The 22162-nt window shown below is 39.5% G+C and overlaps 1 protein-coding gene across 1 annotated transcript; it reads left to right on the top strand.

Moving 5' to 3' along the window:
* The first annotated feature begins 394 nt into the window (after positions 1 to 394).
* On the top strand, positions 395 to 15586 carry dnajc10 (DnaJ (Hsp40) homolog, subfamily C, member 10). Its single transcript, XM_044366187.1, has 25 exons — positions 395 to 499; positions 2684 to 2947; positions 3130 to 3292; positions 3481 to 3531; positions 5168 to 5250; positions 5563 to 5694; positions 6489 to 6582; positions 6738 to 6815; positions 7004 to 7047; positions 8706 to 8771; positions 9141 to 9206; positions 9313 to 9402; positions 9538 to 9648; positions 9725 to 9839; positions 10270 to 10397; positions 10843 to 10959; positions 11070 to 11171; positions 11393 to 11453; positions 11642 to 11736; positions 12879 to 13012; positions 13829 to 13882; positions 14058 to 14205; positions 14366 to 14488; positions 14999 to 15106; positions 15184 to 15586. Exons 2-25 carry the CDS (start codon positions 2723 to 2725, stop codon positions 15193 to 15195), a joined length of 2400 nt encoding a protein of 799 aa, XP_044222122.1. The 5' UTR covers positions 395 to 499; positions 2684 to 2722; the 3' UTR covers positions 15196 to 15586.
* The last annotated feature ends 6576 nt before the right edge of the window (positions 15587 to 22162 follow it).

Raw genomic sequence — 22162 nt, 5'->3', positions numbered from 1 at the left:
ATTATTATTATTATTATTATTATTATTATTATTATTATTATTATTATTATTATTATTATTATTATTATTATTATTATTATTATATTACAACCTGGTCCCCCTGGCGTGTAGACTCAAGCTGTACACACAAACTTCTTTCAATAAAGCTGGTTAAAAAAAAAAAAAAGAGTTAAATTAGTCAAGTTAGCGCATACATCACGGTAGATGTAACTATTCTGCTGTCAAAATGAAAGCGCAAAGTCAGCCGAACAAATTTTGAGTGATGACCTGACTTACCCAGCTAAAGTCAATGTAACACACTGTTATGACTTACATACAGATATGCTCTAACAGATACTGTCTGTCTAATACCCCGCTGTGTTGCTGAGCTGTAGCGTTACAGATAGGATTGCTGAGCGGAAGTGGAGTGTTTCATTGTGTGCAGCTTGACGCCGCCGCTGTGAGCCGGACACTCACAGCTGCAGCCAGACACACTTTCAGAAGTTCAGACGCCGCAAAGGTAACGAAGCTGTTTCATTAATCCGACTGAAATCTTGGTTAGCTGGATGTTAGCTTTAGCCTCGTCAACACACCACAGAAAGCTGAATGACGCGGTGAAGCTAATCGGCTAATCAGCTAAACGTTAATTAGCAAGTTAGATTACTGCTTTTAGCAGCTAGCTTAGCTTAGTTTGAGCTTCTCTGCTGGGTCAAGAAAGGTGCAAAATCTGAGGATATGTAGATTTGTCTCAGTGGACACCCGGCAGTGTAACAGCAGGGAACACTTTGAGTTTTGTATGGTATTTCTAGGGTGTTTTGTGTATTCGTCACAGTGGCTGTCCGTGTTGTGAACATGTAAAATCTGCTCTGCTGCTGGTTAACTTCACCTGCAGTATATTCACACTAAATGTACCTGTTTACACGAGTTTTTTTCACAATTTTATGTAATGGCTGTTTCCTCCATGCAGTAGACGATTTCTAAGTGCTGAAAATGCTACGAATCACATATGTTATGAAGAAATAACACTGGAACAGTTTTATTTGTTCACCTGCTTTACTACTGACTAGAAAACAGGCAGTTTATTTTGAAAGTGGCCACCCATTTACAGGCGGGTATGTTGGAGGACTTAACAAACATAACATGCTACGTTTGAATTTATGGAATGGTTTTGACATAATTGGATACGTTTTTGTTTGATGATGGTTACACCTAAATTAATAATATAAATCGAAAGTGTTGCTACCTCCCTGGTCTCCTAATCAGGCCAGAAAGCTTTATTTACTAATCTATTACAAAATGTGTCATGGATAAATTTGTTCAGGTCCATATTAAAGGGGATCTATTATGCTTTTCCTTACTGTCAGTCATATACATATAATGTTACAATATTGGATGTTCATATTAAATGTGGCCAAAGTGTCAAGTAATGAAGAAAATGTATGTAGAAATAAACATATGTAGATGTAATCCCTGTGAGCAAAAAGCACCAGCTTTAGACTGTGAACGCTCACTTTCCAAAGTTTTTTCAACTTTTTTTAAGGAGTTTTTTGAACTGTAAATCATGCAAAGCAACTCAACTGGAGTCCCAGAATAAAAATATAGAGCTGGAAATAAGCATAATAGGTCCCCTTTAATAAAAGACTTGCATGCTGTATGTACATTGAAGGAGTTGTTGGTGGCTGTAATCGTTCCTCTTGTTCATAATGGCCTTGCATTACTAAGTCCCAACAAATCAAGTGGGCATCTTCCAACATTACACTCTTTTTAGTACAAATTTCACCCGTTTTGTTCAGACAGTATTTCCTTGCTAAGCTGACGTGGAGGAACAATAACACAAAGAGAGCATTTCGTACTAAAACACTCTGTCTGACTCTGATTGCTTAAGCCTCATATTAACTTCAACTCAACCTTAGAATGTATTTTTACGCAGTAGAAGGACCAGAAGGTTTTATCCTCCACTTCTTTAATTGGAGTCATGCCTGGAAGGGATCCCTTCACAGCCAGTATGGACAGAAGGAAGGACTACAGCCAATAACTCTTGACCACCAATAACTAGACTGGAAAAATCTGGACCTAACATTTAAATGACATAACACAGGGAGTTTTATATTGACAGTGAACTAGAGCGAAAACAAGTATCAAAAGTATCAGGAGATATGAAACAAAAATACAGACAATTAACCCTAACGCCTGAAGGAACAAACATGAGAAAAAAGTTGGAGGAAAGAAGAGGGTAGTTTGACCCTATGACTTCCCGAACAGACAATTTAACCTACTGTATACCTACCACTTTTTAACCTGTGGTAAAAATGCTGCTCTTACTGTTAGCTACCAACCCAAACTGGTGGGATATAAAGGGAGGGGCGCAATAGGCAACAGACACTCCTCCAGCTACTCCCATGTCCCAAGCCAATAAACCTGTGCCACATATGCAGGAAGACATTCAGACTCACAGAGAACAAAGTGGAACACAGAGCAACTAAAACAATTAGGACAAGGGTCGTAACATACCATGCTGTTTGTTATCTTTTCTTTTAAAATAAGTTCCCTCAGACTAGCATGGCCAGGGGATATTAATGGCTGCAGGGTTAGCTGGACTAGTTATCTAATCTTCCTTCTCCATCACACAGCAGTAAAGCTGGTAGCATTGATTTGCCCACCTGCACAACAACGATGGAATCATGTTTGTGCCTGTATCTTCCAGTTGCTGGTCCTCTGGTAGTAGCTGGTTATTGTGGCTGTAATGGGAGCACTGGGGATGGGGCACAGGTTCGCCCTCGGGGTCCGGCGGCCTCGTCCCGTCCATCTTATGCTGCCGCTGCTGCTCCTAATCATCATGCTGGCGGCAGTTTGGGCAGAGAGCCGAGACTACTACGATCTGCTGGGAGTCAACAGGGAGGCCACAACCAGAGAGATACGACAGGCCTTCAAGAAGCTAGCACTCACCATGCACCCCGACAAAAACCCTGTGAGTCACACACACTATAAACTTTAACAAAACCCTTAATTTACCCTGAAACACCTACGTGTAGAACAAAAACCCCTAACACCCCAATCATTATCTTGAACATGGTACTAGTCCTAAAACCCTGGCAACCTCTCCATCAGCCTATGCAGAACCCTAACTCTGGAAAAAAAATTGTGTTTTAGGGAGACTCCTCGGCCCATGAGAGTTTCCTGCAGGTGAATCGTGCCTACGAGGTTCTGAAGGATGAAGACCTCAGGAAGAAATACGATAAATATGGAGAAAAGGGATTGGATGAGCAGCAGGGAGGACGCTACGAGAGCTGGAGCTACTACCGCTATGACTTTGGTAAGTCTCCATGGTAACCAAGCACACCTGTCACACATAACCATGGTGATGCTAAAAACGAAAGCTTTGTTCTTTGTTGTTACAACTTTGTGTATTGAAAACTATGAGCTGATCACACTGCTCTTCTAAAATTGAACGGTGCTTCTAACAGTATCTTGTTTAATATTTAAATCTGTCTTTCTGTCCAGGTATCTATGATGATGATTTGGAGATCATTACGTTGGACAGTGGAGACTTTGGTGAGAGCGGCTTTTTTCAACCTGGTCTTTATTTTCACGCCTCCAGAAAAACATTTTTTTGTACCATAGTTGCTCTGGAACCTGTAATTCCAGTTTCTTGGTGCAGCTCAAAATTTCTTCACACCCAGAAATTTGCTGTGTCATCACATCTACAATCACATTTGCTAGTTAGTTACACCTCACTGAAACAACAGCGGGTGTTCATGGAGCATGTGGGAGTAAAGTTCCTGCACACCATCACAGAGATCTGGGGTTTGATTCTCTTATTGTTCTTGTTCCTACCAACAGTCCACAACTCAAAGATATTCAGTGTACTGTCATAGAGAACTAAAAGAAACCAGAAGATATTCACACTTAAGAAGCTTGAACCAGAGAATTTTTGGCATTTTTTTTCTCAAAAATGACTCAAAACGATGAATCTATTATTGAAATAGTTGGCGATTAATATTTCTAATCCTGACTTGTAGTTCCTAGTATGTGTCAAACTCCAAAAACACCCCCTGCCTCCTAAATGCCCACTTCTGTCAAACCCCACACCTCCAGTTTATAAGGCATGCTTTCTGTTAAAAATTTGAAGTCTCAAGCTCAAGCTACAATGATGATGATGTCATCCGGCATATTTTTTCAAACTTTGGAAAGTTCCCTCTGGAGCCACAGGAGACATTATATATTTTCACCAGCTAAGCAGCACACTTTGTGACGAGTAAACTGAACCTCGTATGTAAACTTGCTGTAGTGCCCCTTCCAGCAGATCAACTTTAAAATGCTGGGGGATATGGTGGTGACTTTTGAACTGACAGCTTGCATTGATGTTTTTTGCCCCCTAGTGGCCAAAACTCTGTTCATGTAGCTTTAAAGGGGCCCTTTGTCTTGGGAACAAACGAACATTATGTTTACATTCAATGTTTCTCACCAAAACACATTGTGTGTGTCCTTGAGGTCCAACAAACATGTCAAATCCATTTCTTTCCTCATAGAATATTTGCAAAGCTGATTTTTTTAATACTTAAAGTTTACTGTAAGAGTCCTGCATTGTTTACATCCATGTTTACTAGCTAGCAGACTTGTTCTTCACTGCCTTTGCTGGCACATTGCTGTGTTTCTTGGTGCATTACTTGTGTGTACGTGCACAAGAAAAAATGGGCACCCACTCATAAAAAAAACTATTCCATAGTGCTACTAGAGGACAAAAACACCACAGAGTACCTTTAAGTTTATGTGCTAACACAGCTGACAGAGGTTCAATTCAGCAGAACATACAACAAACAAAGCACAAAAAAGAACAATGAAACAGAAAACAGTCCCTGCATAAGCAGCCTGCTTTAGAGCATTCATTAAGACTGTGTAATATAGATAACTTTCATGACTGTTACTGTATTTCTTTTTATTTCTGTAAATAGTTTTTTCTCTTACATCTTTGTCCCTCAGTAAAGATCAGAACAGCTTTATCAAAACTTGAACTTTCTCTCCACCCTTACATACATTATATTTGCCTCTCTGGCACTATTACTGAAGTTTTTATAGCTGTGAAGTAACAGCAGATGCACTAAAACTAGAGTGTTATGTGTGCAATAGGAGACTTGACAGGTAGTTGAGTAAGCAGGTGGTGACTGGTATATGTGTGTTTATGTTTCAGAAGCAGCAGTGAACTCTGGAGAAATCTGGTTCATCAACTTCTATTTCCCACGATGCTCACACTGTCATCAGCTCGCTCCAACGGTAACACAACACTAAAATACACACTCACATACATATTAAACACAAACTTCATACACCAAACACAGAACATCCACTCAAGATGCTTTTAGCTGTATTAAATTTGTCCCTTTATTTTTTTAGCCTTTTTTGTTTTACTGTACATTTTATAGCTTTTCTGTTAAATTTTATTCCTTAAGTTTTATCTGCATTAGCCTTGTACCATGTACCTTGTCTTAAGTAGATATTAGCAGTCGATAATTACTGAGACAGACAGACAAGTGTTAACCAAATAGAGCAACATCTGTTTGTCTCTCTAACCTGTCTGTCTCTCAGTGGAGGGAGTTTGCCAAGGAGATGGATGGAGTGATCAGGATTGGAGCGGTGAACTGTGGTGACAACAACCATCTGTGTAGGAGGAAAGGCATCAACAGCTACCCCAGTCTGTTCATTTACAGAGCAGGACAGGTTTGTGTCCTGTATGTTATGTTATGATTAAATTGAAAATGCATCTGCTCAGTCAGTGAAAGTAGAGGACTGAAAAATTTATCCAGCATCAGTTTCTATTTTTTTTTTTTTTGCTGCCTGGTTTTAATGGTTTTAATCTCCATTTAAAAACAGTCCATGTCTTTTTTGCTGTGTTTACACTGAAAACAACCTTTATATTAATAAAACTCAGCAGTCAGCATAACTTGAAAACTCATGCAATGACAGATCATCAAAACGCTTTTGGTTAAATTAAGTTGTGCAAGGCTAAAAGTCATCATATTATATTTTACCAAAGGCTAAGGTTAACTCTGTTAAACCATAATGTGCATCATGTCAACTCTGAGGTTCTCAAAATGTTCCTTCCATGCCCGCCATGTAAAGTGATTTCATTTGAATGGACCAGTGATAACGTTGAGGAAAAATGTAACAAAACAAGCCGACTTGATTTTGATTGAAAAATCAATATCTAGAATATGAAGTGAAACTTTGAGTGTTTAGAGACAAAAACACAAGGTTTACCTGCTACATTGACAGTGGACCCAGGAGAAAGAGAGACTTTTGGATTTGTCTGAGTTTGTATCTAATAAATAAATAAATGTTGCTAAGCTGAATTCTGGTTTTGCTAGCATCAGAGGCAGAGGTTCCCACATGAATCAGATTCATTCAACTTCAGATGTGTTCCACTTCAGTCATGCTTTCAATGGCTCTTAAGCATGTCAGCTTAAGAACCACTGATTTAACTCATGATGACTGATGACTTTGTTTTTCTGTAGAAATCAGAGAGGTTCAATGGGGAGCGTTCTAAAGACAACCTGGTCCGCTTCTCCATGCAGTTTATCACAACAACCGTCACTCAGCTCTGGCAAGGTAACTACCCTGAAATGTTCATGGTTTACAGTTTACATCTAACCTGGTTCCAAATCTGAAATGAATGAAACAAAATGGCAATTCAGTCTGATTATGAGGCTAGTTGATATCGTTCTATGTGGTCTGACCTGCGAGTGTGGTTGTGTTGTTGCTAGGTAATGTGTTCAGCGAGATAGAGACTGCGTTTTCATTAGGGCTGGGCTGGCTGATCACCTTCTGCTCTGACACTGGAGGTAACACACGTGCATATATGATGCCTAAAAGTGTTGTCTGAATGTCAGCTGAAACATCCAGTCGCATGTGTCCATGTGTACTGTATATGTGGGAGCAGCCACACACGCTCATATTTGTAAACTGGTCTTGTCTAGCTTGTCCTGTAGCACTAATGATTTGACTTTCTGTCTATCTGTTTCTCTCTCAGATTGCCTGGAGCCAAGAACAAGACAGAAGCTGGCTGGAATGTTGGTATGAAGACACAAGTAATATTATCAAAGAGTTTCCCCACAGCTGTTTCTAGCAGAGGCAGGCCTCCTCCACCTAACTATAGATTTCCTTTTGCTAATGTCAGAAGAAATGAATACACTTCAAAGAAATCAAAACTCAATGTTCATAATGGAAAAAGATATGAGAAGCTATTTTACACAGCAAGTATAATATATTTAATGCGTGAGGCTACACTGTCATGTAGAGCAGAGGTTCTTGTGACCCGTCAAAACAAAGCAATGTCTTTTGTCAGTTAAACCAAGAGTATTTTTTTCCGTTGCTTTATTTGTAGTAGTTTTAGACCTGAAGATGTAAAAAAGTTCATTCCATTTGATTAAGTTAGATATTGACAAGCTGGACTTAACCTTTGTAGCTCTGTGTTGATATAATTAATCAATTGCACCTGCAATTAGGGCTGGGCAATTAATTGAGGAGTTTGCTGTGTGGTCATATGGCCATTTCATAGGTTGAGGTTTTTTCCACCTGCAATTTTAAACAATGTAATGATGCGTGTCCAGTCAATCTTGTCTAGAAAAAAACAATTCAAATGTTGGAGAAACCGCAGCAGGAGGCGGGTTTAGATGAAAAAGAGGTGGTACAAAAAAAGATGCCATGCTGGCCTCAAGGGTACTTTGGCTTCAGTGGGCTGTCAGAGCAAAGTTGGGTGAGCAGTAAGTAGTGAACATGTGAATCTTTTATGAGCTACAGAATAAATGCTACCACTCTTTGAGAATGAGGAATGAGTTCTGGAGTTCTGTTTACGAGCAGCTGAGTATATCGGCTGTGTTGACCCGAAGGTAGCTACAACTTAGCCCTGGACATCCCCACAGTCAGGAGGCTGCAGCAGTCTGTTACACAAGCCGAAAATAATTTCACTCCATACCCTAAAACATGTGGTTGATGGAATGAAACAACAGCAGTGTTATTCAAATTAATATTATTTAAATTAAATTACTTTGATAATACTTAATGATTATTATCATAATAGTCATAAGAGATGTGAAATAGAGCATATTTTACTTTGATTTTCCTTTTTTAACAGCTGAATATTTTACATTTATTTAACATTTACTCAGTCTTTATGATTTTCTGTTCAGTGCAAATAATTAATAATAGCTTCACTGTGAGGACTGAAAGCTTGTGCACAGGTGTATTTAATAAAATATTGTTTATTAATTATCAAGATAAGTATGGCAATTAATCCAAATATTGATTTCAGGTTTCAGATATCACCCACCCTTAACTGCAATCATCAAAATATCACACAGCAGGAATACAGACTGTTTGTCTAAAACAGAACATGCAAGCTGAAAAACAGATTTGACTTCATTACATCATTCATATTTTATTTCTGTACAGGACTCACACAGTGTAAACAATAAATTCAGTAATATTTGAAAAAGGTTTTTATAGTGTTTTCGCTCATTGATATATCTCAATCATATCTTATCTTAAAAATTGTATGGTATTGTACATTTACAGTAAGGTACATCACCACCGTTCGGTTCTCTGCTGAAAATGTGTTAGTAGCGTTAGTGTTTATACAATAAAATAAATTCACTGATCCTATTGGTTGAATAACGTTGGTAGAAATGTTTTATCTGAGTGTGTCTGCTTAATGTGTTTGCATGTTTGTGTAGGATGGTCTAGTGAAGGTGGGATGGATGGACTGCGCCTCACAGGAACAGCTCTGTGACAGTTTCCAGGTAACACTCAGCACTATTGCAATACTACTGCAGTAGTACTGATACTGCTACTGTAACTTACCTCCATGTTATTCTTCATGGAAAAAACTTGAATAACCTGAAAAACTGAATAGACTCCCAGGATCCTTTCCAGCCAGATGGCTCTATGTGGAAGATAAAGCAAAGTATCATCTGCAAAGAAGCACAGGGAAATGTTTTGTTTCTGAGCACACCATGCCCTCAGCTGCCATGAACAGTTTTTAGATTCATTTTAAGGTAAAAATGATTAACAACAGAAACAATAGAAGTTGCAGTAGCAGTAGTTTTGGTGGCAATGGTATATTTGTTGCAGTACTGGTATTAGTGTTTAATCATTCTGCTGTTTTTCAGGTAACCAGTGGAGCGACTGCTTTGTTCCCACCTGGAAGTTCTCTGGATCAACACGGCAGCGTTCTGGTAGGACACACAACACATTCCTGTCTGTATGTGGACAGTATACTGTAGCTCTGTAGTAATACTGTGTAACATACTGCAGTACTGACTCAGTGTGCATGTGTTCCAGTGGCTGAATACTCTGGATAGTAAAGAGATTTACAATCAGGTCATCAGCCATCTGCCTGATCTGGAGCTGCTGACCAAAGAGAGCTTCCAGGTACATACATTACACAACTATATATGTACACTACAGAACACACACTCAAACATACTGTACAACTTTCAAGTGCGGATGTACTATACTACTGCTGAAATATACATCCAGTAAATGATATGTAACTTCTTCTGCCAGAGCAAGCTGGCCCATCATCGCTGGTTGGTCAGTTTTACATTTGGAGACAGAAACTCCGCCTCCCACGAGTACAAGAAGCTACTAGCCTTCCTCCGAAATGACCATATACAGGTACCTGTCTGTCTGCATGTCTGTCTGCCTGTCTCTCTGCCTGCCTGTATGTCTCACTGCCTGTCTGTCTCTCCAGGTTGGCAGAGTAAACTGTATGGCAGACTCTGAGTTGTGTCAATCTCTCTACATCCATAAACCCTGCGTGGCTGTCTTCAAAGGACTGGGAATCCACGACTTTGAGATCCACCATGGTCAGGGCTACAACTGAACAGTACTTCACTATCGTTTCCACTGTGCACTGTTTTAGCCATGTTAGCAGCATGGATGTAGGTCTGTTGGTCAACTACTTTGGTCCAGACTGAAATATCAACATCTACCAGATGGATTGCCATGAAATTCATGTTAAGTTTGTGTTTAGTTGTAATTAGCATGCTAACGTGCTAAACTAAGATAAACATTATAACTGCTAAACATTGGCAGGTTAGCATTACCATTATGAACATGTTTTAGCATTTAGTCCCTTTATTCCTTTTTCAGCAAACCTGATGACCTGCAGTATTGCCATTGTCATTTTTTTTTAAGTTGTGGTCAGTCAGTTTATTCGTTTGATGAGAAATTGTTCTGCTGTTGAGATGTATCTATGTGTCTGTCTGTCTGTCTAACCCTTATGGCTGTTTGTAGGTAAGGATGTGTTGTACGACATTGTGGGTTTTGCGAGGGATAGCGTTCGCGCTCACGTGACGACTCTGAGGCCAGACAACTTCCCCTCAGACAGAAAGGAGCCCTGGCTGGTGGACTTCTTTGCCCCGGTGTGTAACTAACAAATCAGTAGGAAAGCACAAGAACAGGATATAATGTCTCATATAGCACATCCTCCTGATAAATAAACAGGTGGGAATGAGACATCAGTACTGATAGGCTTGATTTAACCTCAGAGAGTTTTATACTTCACACTTTGCAACTTGATGACCCAGCCTTCCTGAATCCTGTTTACCTTCAGGGCTGGTGATGGTGTTACACCTACAACACAAACAGTGTGAGATAGAGTCAGAGCTGAGCATGTACATTATGTACGCCTGTAACCTTCAGGCTGGTGAGAGGCAAGAGGGAGCCTGCTATTCCATATGTGTGAAAAGGGGGTTATTGTCCTGTTAATTGCAGGTGTAATAAAGATCTGGCCATGCAGTGAGAATAAATCTTGTGACGTCACCTAGTTAGATATTGATTTCATAAATATGTAATTCTTGTGTGCAGTGGTGTCCTCCATGCCGAGCCTTACTTCCTGAACTGAGAAAGGCTTCCATCCAGTTGGCGGGGCAGATGAAGTTTGGTACTCTGGACTGTACCATCCACCACAACCTCTGCTCTCTGGTAAGCATGTGCATACGTGGACCATACCATTGATTATGAACTGGAGACAAGTAGATACCACAGACAGGTTGATTCATTGGTTCATTTTTTTGTTTCTCCCTCTGTCTCAGTATAATATCCAGGCTTATCCCACTACAGTCATCTTCAACGGTTCCTCTGTTCATGAATATGAAGGGCAACATTCAGCTGATGGCATCCTGGAGTTCATACAAGTACTACTACATATCAGCTACACACTAATACCACATAATACACATGACTACTATTGATTTTGAAGCACTAAGTGACATGTGCGGCCTTACTGGGAAACAAACATGAACACAGGCAAAAAAGAACATGCCTGCACTGGCAAGTCCTTCCTGAAAATGGTTTCAACAAATAATAGTCATCATCAACCAGACTTGGCTGAAAGAACTTCCTTCTGTCTATGCAGGATCTGGTCAATCCATCTGTGGTGGTCCTGGATCCTTCTAGCTTCACTGAGAGAGTTAAAGGTAAAACCAGCCCTGAAAATAACAGATAGACCATGGTCCAGTTGCACAGACACAGATATCTAAATTCTTTGGGTTGTACAAAACTAAAATTCTTCTCAAACTATAAAACATGGTTTGCCAAGCAACCTCTTTGAGCTTGTTATCCTCTCCTCTCCTCTCCTCTCTCCTTTCCTCTCATGTGGTTGCAGGTCGAGATGAAGGGCAGATCTGGGCGGTAGATTTCTATGCTCCATGGTGTGGTCCCTGTCAGGCTCTGATGCCAGAGTGGAGACGCATGGCCAGGGTACATTTACACACCATACACACACATACAGTGCAAATATCCCGCACAGTGAAACGGCCTGGACTGTGCAACAGACTTGAAATAATGAATGAACCTCAGCATGTTGGCGTAGGGACAACCAGCACAGAGTAGTACTTCTATTTGAATTTTACAGTCTACTCAAACATAAACTGATTATAACCTGAACCAGACAACATTCTGCAGAGGAATTAACAAACACTGAGGCTAAAACTAGGAAACTACAGCATATGACACATTTTGAAAACCTACCCTGATTTGGCATTTATCAAAACCCAAAACCAACCCAATCTAAACAAAATAATAGAGCAGATCAGCGAACAGAAACACACCCTGTATGCAGCCAGTGTCTCTTCAAAGTGCTGGAAGGAACAATACCAGTCAAAAGTTTGGACACACCTGCAAAAGGGTTTTTCTTTACTTTTACTGTTTTCTACATTGTAGAGCAATATTGATTCCATCAAAACTATAAAATAACACATATGGAATTGCATATTAAACAAAAAAGTATAAATAAAGCAAACTGTCTTTCATAGTTTAGATTTCTCAAAGTAGCCACATTTTGCTTAGATGACAGCTTTGCACACTCTCGACATTCTCTCAACCAGCTTCATGACGTCGTCACCTGGAATGCTTTTCCATCAGTCTTGAAGGAGTTCCCATATATGTTGAGCACTTGTTGGCTGCTTTTCCTTCACTCTACGGTCTAACTCATCCCAAACCATCTCAATTGAGTTTAGGTTAGGTGATTGTGGAGACCAGGTCATCTGATGCAGCACTTCATCACCAAGATATGTACTGAGCAGACAGTTGAAAAATTAAACTTGTCAGTTTTCTCTGATGAACAAACTCTATAATGGAGACACTGTTTCTGAATGACCTCAATCGTATCTTTGACATTTCTGTACTTACATTTATTGTTGCTTATTGGTCGATATATTCACCGATATATCTGCAGTAATCTAATATCGGCCTGGCTGATTTTAACTCGGTTAAACATAAACAGTGCAAAATTGTCTGTGCAGTGAATGATGAGGCTTCCCCTTGGTTTGCTATCACAGTATTGCTGCTAGTGATCAGCAGAGTGTAACCTGTCTAACCTGTGTGTCTCTCTTACCATGCAGCTGCTGTCAGGTCAGATCCTGGTTGGTTCAGTTGACTGTCAGCGGTATCAGTCGTTCTGTCAGGGTCAGAATGTGAGGGCTTACCCTGAAGTCCGCCTGTACCCTGGCAACACCAGGCAACAAGATCGCTACATGTATGTATCACACTTTAAAATAAACATACTGCATGAATATACACTGGCAGTGACAATGCCAGCTTAGCCTCCATCATAAGAGAAAAAAATCCAGTTTACAACTTATCCCGATTTACACTTTGTATCTATATTGTTTATTGATCAAGTGTAGAAATAGAAATGTTAAAAGGAGACGGTGTGGTTTTAGCAGCAGTTAGCATTGGAGATATTTGTTGACCAATAACCTCCAAGCACAGTGACTGCACACCGCATCTGAAAAGTCCTGCCCTCATAGTGGGGTTGCCAGGTTTGAGCTCTCAACTAAACCCAGCTGACTACAGGATGGAATGGTGAATAGCTTGTTAGCTAACAATATACAACATGTAAATCATACAAGAGTTGTGGGTAGCAGTTTCCCCTATTTTCAGCCTTAGCTAAATGCATCCTGGACCTGTCTTTGTTCTGGATGCACAGAGATGAAACTGATATCCACCTTCTCATCTGACTCTGCAGAAGACAGAGAGGATTTTGGGAAGAGGATTTCCCAAAATTTCACAATGTTTGCAGGTTCAGAGACCAAAGTTAAACAATTTGTGATCTTGAAGAGTCCCGGTCTTCAGTGCTGATTAGCTATGGAGTTCCTCAGGGTTCCATGTTAGGTTCTGGTCTGTTTGCACTGCTTGCTCCTTGTGGGCTATGTCTTCCATGAATTGGAGTGTTAACATTAATTTTGAATAACTATCTGAATAACTAACAGACTATTAGTCAGAATGTGTTACTGTCCTTTTGATTCAGCTTATTGATCCTGTTTTCCTATTGGTCTGTCTGTCTACTCAGGAGTTACAATGGTTGGCACAGAGATGCCCATTCACTGAGAACATGGGCACTGAGGTGAGATACAAACTGCTTTTCTTTTTCTTTCTTTCTTTCTTTCTTTCTTTCTTTCTTTCTTTCTTTCTTTCTTTCTTTCTTTCTTTCTTTCTTTGTGTTTCTTTATTTTCATCAGTGATTAGATTCACGTGGAATCTTACAGATATGTATTTGTGTACATATCTTTTGTGTACAGCTCTCTGCCCAGGGCGTCAGTGGACCTGACTCCAGACTCGTTTAGGTCTTTGGTTCTGTCAGGTCAGGATCACTGGGTTCTGGATTTTTACGCCCCCTGGTGTGGACCCTGTCAACACTTTGCCCCAGAGTTTGAGGTCCTGGCTCGGGTGAGGCACCTTTTCCTTTTTGTAAACAAATCTTTTTATCCAGTAGCCTTAGTTCTTTCACAGCCCAGGACAGACAACCGACAGACTACTGACAAACTAAGCCAGACTCTTCTCTTTATAGTTGAGGCTCTTAAAGGGATGTTCTTTGTGTGATTGACAGATTCTTAAAGGGGAGGTTCGGGCAGGGAAGGTGGACTGTCAGGCTCATTATCAGACCTGTCAATCAGCTGGAATCACCGCCTACCCAACTGTCAGATTCTACCCATACCTGGGAACAAGGAGGGTGAGGACACACACACACACACAGAGTTTGGTCAAGTCTTTATTCCACAGACTGTTTTAATAACACGTGTGCAGCTGTGGTGACAACAGAGAAAGTGCCGTTTTTAAAAGTCTGTCTGTTCAGCTCTTGGTTCTTTTGTAACTTTTATCTGAATCTCTATGGTTGGGAGTTTAGTTTCACTCCTGTGTTTTTGTTTGCAATTTTAGATATCAGCCTTATTCTACTGTTAACTTGCTTTGAGACATATTGGAGCTGCGTTAAGTTGCTGGTGTGAAAGAGTCAAACGGGCCGTCCCTGTGGCTCAGGGGTTAAGGTGCCAACCATGAACCACAACTCGCCAGTCTGAATCCTGCCAAGGACCTTTGTTGCATCTCTCTCTCCCTCAGTTCCTGTCTATCTAATAAAGACATAAAATGCCCCTAAAATAATTTAGAAAATTAGTCAAAGATGGATTGAACACTGATCCATAGTGGAAAAACATTTCTAATTTTATGATGTGTGTGTTGACAGCATGAACACAGCGGGGAACACATCAATAGCCGGGAGGCTAACTCGATTGCTGACACCATCAGACAGCGACTACAACAGTTGTTGCCACGGTTACAGAACAATCTGAAAGTAAGTCGCTGTTCACTTAAAATGCATGCGCAAACCAGCCGGTGAAATTAAGTTTGACATCCATCTTTTCCCTGCAGGACGAGCTCTGATGGTCTGGGGTGGAGCCAAAAGAATCTATCTGATTGGTCAGTGAGGGACAGAAGTGGATTTGATTGGTCCAGCACAATGCTTAGCCAATAAGCACTCCTAGACAAGACCACAGCTGTAACACAAGGACAGACTGGACAGTGTTACCTGCTGTGCTGAATGTACTGAACACTTCTGCCTTGTTTTTATTTGTTTTTAATTTGTCTCCATTGTTTGTATTTACTCTATGAAGTAAAACTGTGAGACACTGTATACTAAACATGTTACTGACAGACAGACACACATACACACACACACACACACACACACAGAGCCAGATGTTGACAATGTTGTATTTTATTGTTCATGTAAAAGTGGTTGGTCCTTCAGAATAAAACTGTTGAAGTTGAAACATTTCAAGAGTCCCGTCACTTTTACAACCTTTACTGCAATTTTTATTTCCACTTCTATTACGAAACCTAGCTATTTTTGTGTAAGTTGAATGGCAAAAATTACCATTCTCAGCAGTTCCAGCCTGCCATATGTGAGGATATGCTGCAATTAATGTAGAAAATGATTGGCAAGTTAATCTATTACAAAAATTATCATTAGGCTCAGGTTTGATGTCATGTAAAGTTACATCAGGAATTCATCCATCTATCAGTTGTGGGATGTGTGTAAACTTTAGTATCCTTTTTATCCTTTAAAGAGTATAGAATAAGAGGACATTTTGTGTGTTAAGTTCCAGTTTGAATCTTTCAAGCAACAGTAAGCACATTCCCTTCAGAAATCCTGTGTAATTATTTATTAGTTATGATTATTAGTTGTCATCAGAGATGACAACTTTATGTATGATTATAACTGATAATTAATAACTAACAAAAGTTAATAATGTAGCTGAGAAATAAGATGTAAATGTAGATGTAATTTTAAGAATGTGTAACTAATATATTGAACTGTTCAACTGAAAAACTACAATAGACAATTATTCAAAGCAGAATATTTTTATGTCTTAAAACCTGTCAGGAAGGGATCTTTTTCTGAAATATTTCCACTTTGACCAGCAGGTGTCACTGCTCACTCAGTTTTTCCTCTGGCAGAGAATTCTAATGAGCACAGGATCCATATGAACAAAGTAAGCAATAGATGCTATCCAAATATAAAGAAATTACAAAGAAGCTTGGCTTGTATGTGCAGAAAATAAAGTGGAATCAAAAGCTTTCACCTCATCTCCCTTAAGAAAAATATACCTGTAAGTCAACTCAGTAGACTGAAAAGAATGTGATGATCCAGAAAAATATGAAAAAAAGTAAACGAGATGCTATTGAAATTCATACATGTTTAGACTGGTTTGTAACAACCTTTAAGTGAGCTCACGGTGCCTTATGGGTGTATTGGGAATGTGTCCATCATGCATAATTGTAATGCTAAACATTGTAAGTGTAATTAGTGGTAGTAGTGTAGTATTCTTGTTAATTAGTTTAAAAAAATCATCTTTTAAAGTGACAAAAAAGTGTGTGACTTTGATAGACAGACCCAGTCTAGTAAATGTGTGGGTTCTGCAGCTTTCTAATGGTTTGTAATGTTTCAGTGTTTCCAGTTAAACCAGCAGGTGTCACTGTTGCTCCTCTATCCAATCATCCCTCTGGGAAACCGTTAACAGGAAACAGGAAGTACCTAAACAGTCTTGGTGACACTACAAGTTGTAACACTGATTAACAGTCATAATACAGGTCTGAGCACAGTGATGAGAACATTCACATGTAAATGTGTATCACTGCTGTCATGTACAGAGGAAATGTACTGTGGTATAATACAGCAGTTACAACATGGAGGTGGGTTGCTCAGCTAATAACCTTGTAAAAATATAGTCTGTTGATGGTCGACAGAGTTCAGTAATGGACAGAGTTTAAAGCTGTGGCACACCAGGTCTGTACTGAAATTATGATGTGAAAAAATTCACAAGAACAAAGCCAAAAGCCCAAGACAAAACGGTTCACTTCTTTGTATTCTATTTGTCTGGTCAGCAGTAATATTAGCCTCATCTATGAACTGTGCACTCCAAGCGTAACTCTGATTTGGTAGTGTTCCTTACACAAACCTTGAGGGAATAGTGAAAATGTTACTTTAATCCAGCAGTGGGTTGTGTCTTGAAAAATGTATTTTCATGATCCCACAAATGTCTTCTGTCTACCTTGAAAGATAGCATGTTTAACAGCGGACCTAATGTATGTTCCAGCAAAGAAGAGCAGAATGCAGACCTTTAAACATTGGTCAAACTCCAAGGACTATACGGACTTTGTTACCTGTGTGGTATTGTGCGGCTATCATGCACATAAATTTGGGCTTGATGTAGAAATGATCCTTACTTAGAATTCAAGACTGAAATGAAGACCATAAGAGGTAGTGCTGTAATGTCATAGTGTTATGAACGGTGATGAGAGTGATATATTACTGATGTTTTTACTGATGTGTATTTGAACTGTAATGTGACTGTGTAGGTTAAAACAAAACCAAGAGTCTACAGCCATGCTAGCAGCTCTGTGAGGCTGTACTTGGACACAGTGGCAGTTTGAGTTAAATGTGTTTAATGAACATCACCATGACAATGATTATGTATTGCAGGTATGATGTTTCCCATGTTCACCATCCTAGTTTAGTGTGTCAACATGCTAAAATTTGCTAATTAGCACTAAAACACAAAGTAAAGTTTAGGCTGATGGAAATGTCAGTTTTGCAGGTATTTGGTCATAAACTTAAGTGTTGGACAAATTGTAATTTTGAAGAAATTTCAGCAGATAACACAGGGATTACTTGAGTCATTATAATCCTGAGAGGGACATGAATGTCTATATCATATTATATGCCAAGATGTTGGAGGGTTGGGATTCATCTTCTTGGCATCATGCATATCTGTACCAAATTCCATACCAATCCATCTAATAGTTATCAAGACATTTCACTAAAAACTAAAAATGTCAACCTCATGGTGGTGCTATATGGAAAGTCCAGGTGATCATCGAAGCCTGTCTGTTTCATCCTTTGGGCACAATGAAAATCTATACAAACTTTCATGATAATCCATCCAATAGTTGTTGAAATATTTCAGTCTGGACCAAAGAAATCCAGTAATTCAAGACAACAGACTAAGTTGTAGTTAACCTCTGTTATACCATTGTGTGGTTGGGAGAAAACCATGTACCTACCGGATTAAAGCGTCAGACATTTTGAACTCTATGTAGTTCAGATTTTATGAGTTTAACTTGCAGAATCTACAGAACAACTTGTAATTCCAGCCATCAGACAAATTAAGCAGAGTAAAAAGTCTCACAAAGTGTAAGTAAAAGACTAGCACTTAAAAATGTTCTCAAGGTACTTTCCACCTCTTTGAGTATTATTACCGGGACATTTCTGAATACCTCTCCCTCCTTCTCACTCTCTCTCTGTTTTGTGGGCAGCTGGAGGTCACCATTGACGCAGCACTGCTCCATAAACCACTGGAACCACTTACTGTGTGTGCGTTCTATTGTTTCATGATGTGAAATGGAGCAGCAAGTTGGACAAACACTCACTGAGGTATTGTGGGAACCAACCTGGCAGTACTCTGTGTGTTTGTGTGTGTGTGTGCATGCGTGTGTGTGTGTGTGTGTGTATGTGTGTGTTGATGATGTCAGATTAAAATCACTCACTGTGTTGGACTGTTGGAGCTTTGGCTGTGCATATCTGAGTTGGAGAGCAGTGCTTCCTGTGATGTTGTACTCTGATTAACAGATGTAAAGTTTAACATGGCTAATCACAATGATAAACTTGCAAAAGAAACTCTTATCAGCCTGAGTTTGTATGTTTTAAACATTTAATTTCAGCAATGAATGACAACAGCGGAAATAAAAAAAACAAGTTTTCATTTTTCAAATTTTATGGATGTTTTTCTGTTAATACCGTCACATGTCAAATACTTATTTTGAGTTGCAAGGGTACTGGCCAATAGGCAGAAGTAATTTGAGTTTGAGTTAGTAGAAGGAGTAGTTTGACAAATGGTCCACTTTTTGCAGCACTTTCAGCTGATAACAGCCTTCATCACTGATGTTCTAAAAGAAGAAAAACTTCTAAGAGTGCAAATCACTAAAAAAGAAAAAAAAAGAAAAGTGAAATCATAACATCTATTGAGCTCAAATGACAAAAGATGATGATTGCATGAACTCCATCCACTGATGAAGACCATGTGATATGGTTGAGAGTTCTGAAAAAAGCTAGCAAGTGGACCCTAAGTTTGGATTGTTCTGTCAGAGTCTAAACTATTTTGTTTTCCTTACAGTAAATAAATACAACATAAAAATAAAAACAAAAAGGAAATGAAGTCTGATTTTTGTTGCTTATGTGCTGTGGACATAGGTGGAGTTGTGTTTTCTTTCTTTCTTTTTCTGGCTAAATTTGCAAAAATGAAACTAGGGTTTAAACACCAGACAATATTGGAAGAGAATAGAGCTAAATAATTATTGGACTAAACTACTGGACAAAATTATGGCACCAGTGGATATTAGACCACACTATGGCAAAAACACCAGTGAATATTGGACCAAACTATGGCTAAAACAGCAGTGAATATTAGACCAAACTATGGCTGAAACAGCTGTGAATATCAGACCAAACTATGCCTAAAACATCTGTTAATACTGGACCAAACAGTGGCTAAAACACCAGTGAATTATTGGATCTAATGGGCTAAAACACCAGTGGATATTGAACCAAACTATGGCAAAAACACCAGAGAATATTAGACAAAACTATGGCTAAAACACCAGTTAATATTGGACCAAACTGTGGCTAAAACATCTGTGAATAATGGACCAAACTATGGCTAAAACACCAGTGAATATTGGACCAAAGCGGGCTGTAACATCAGAGAATAGTAGACCAAACTATGGCTAAAACACAAGTGAATGTTAGACCAAATGATGGCTAAAACATTAGTGAACATTGAACCAAACTATGGCTAAAACACCAGAGAATATTGGACCAAACTATGGCTAAAACATCAGTGAATATTGGACCTAATGGGTTAAAACACCAGTGAATATTAGACCAAACTATGGCTAAAACACCAGTGAACACTTGACCAAACTATGGCTAAAACACCAGAGAACAGAGGACCATACTATGACTAAAACGCTAGTGAATATTAGACCAAGCTATGGCTAAAACAGCAGTGAATATTAGACCAAAACTATGGGTAAAACACCACTAACTATTGGACCAAACCAGGGCCAAAGCAAATATTGGTCTGACAGTCAACCAGTAAACACAATGTGGACTACAATGGGATGACCATGCTGCTCTGCTTCTGCTGGATTTTTTTTTTTTAACATGTAGCCTTCCCAACTTGAGTTGATGTAATAAAGGCTTCTAACTATTTTGTACACTTTCTGCCCCCTGGTGTTGAAAAATCACTTCATGCAGCTGTAACTTTAACAAGGTCAGTCAGTGTAAAAAAATTCTGTCACTCTTTGCCGTGTCAGCACTCAGGAACATGAATAGAGCCACTCAGCCTCAAGAAACAGACTACACCTTATACCAACACCAGGTGTGTTTTCAGTCAGAGAGTCAGCTGAAATAAACATGGAGGAGTGGAGAGGGATAGAGGAGAAAGGAGAAGCACGGAGAGGAAGAGAGCAGAGGAGGATAAGGAGGTGTAATAGCAGTAAATCCATGAAAACATTTTCTCTTCTCTCTCATGGAAAGTGCAGCTGAGAAAACACTGCTGGAAATTAGTAGGCAGGGACTACTGGAAGTACGCCTACACACACACACACTACACGCTAGCTGTGTTTCATGCTGCTGCTCCTCTGTTTTGTTAAACAAACTTAACTCCCATCAGTGAAAAACATTTAAGGTCTGAAGGTTCAACTTCTCTTCTAGTTTGATACTTGGTCTTGATGTGTTGGTCTATCTCAGTCCATATTTACACTAATTTAAGATGATCAGTCAGCTCAGTCTTGCGGAAGAAATAAAAAGCAGTATGTGAAAAATCATGCCTAAATGCACTATATTTACTGTCTGCCATTTAATTTGGGTGTCTGAATTATGAGTGTGTAAATTTATCCTCAAAAAGTGCCCTCAAAAATTTCTCAATGGCACAAATGACATGTACACTTTCTGCCAACAATATGCTGCATTGTATGCAAAAATTACTGTTGTGCAACTCAGCTTGAGGTTTATGCCAATGAGGAAGTGTCTTAAAGTGCAATACCACTGACGGCCAACAGATGCTATGACACCCATTTACTGTTAAAAAAAAAACAAAAAAAACAACCTCACCTTCTCTCTAGAAATACTAAGTCAATCATTTTTTCGACTCTAATATATGTACTGGTTGTAATATCAGAAATTATTGCTCCGTTAACGGAGGGGTACGCTGTGCAGGCGTTGATTGACAGCTGTGATTGACAGTTGGCTCACCTGCTGCTCTCCCCAACTCCAGGACTCGCACTGAGTCAGAAAATTGTCGCAATATTTCACTAAGTTTAATGTTACTTGATTATGATACCTAACCTGATGTGCCAGATGGTTTATTACACAGAGCTATCTGAGAAGTCATCCTTGGAAACTGTTTGGAAAAGGGCAGGCACTTTCAAAAATACTTGGCAGGTGATTGGATGAACCATTCGTCTATCATTGAATATCACGGGCTGTTGTCACACCTAAACGACAGCTGTAGCTGCCAGTAGCTTCTCATAGGACGCTGATTGGTCCAAACTACTGTGGTTCGGCCAAAAGTACATATCTTGAAGCCTGACAAGATGGATTCTTGCATGATCTCGTGATCTCGCAAATCCAGCGGCCTTGCAAGGTAATATGATACCTGCCCTGTTAGCACAGTTTAGCTAAAGCAGCTAACATTATCTCAAATGCACCACTCAGTGTTCCCAGTAAGCTAGCATTAGCTTCACTCCAAAGTGGTGGGGCGTGTTTCCAGAGTGTGAAAGGCAACAC

This window comes from Thunnus albacares, chromosome 11 (assembly GCF_914725855.1).
Source record: "Thunnus albacares chromosome 11, fThuAlb1.1, whole genome shotgun sequence".
NCBI lineage: Eukaryota > Metazoa > Chordata > Actinopteri > Scombriformes > Scombridae > Thunnus > Thunnus albacares.
Note: the sequence above shows the minus strand (reverse complement) of the source record. Positions and strands in the feature narration are given on the sequence as shown.

Coding starts and splice junctions, on each gene's coding strand:
- dnajc10 (XM_044366187.1), top strand. CDS start 2,723: ATGGGAGCACTGGGGATGGGGCACAGGTTCGCCCTCGGGGTCCGGCGG. Junction 9,840..10,269: donor CGACTTTGAGATCCACCATG/GTCAGGGCTACA, acceptor GGCTGTTTGTAG/GTAAGGATGTGTTGTACGAC. Junction 10,398..10,842: donor TGGTGGACTTCTTTGCCCCG/GTGTGTAACTAA, acceptor TCTTGTGTGCAG/TGGTGTCCTCCATGCCGAGC.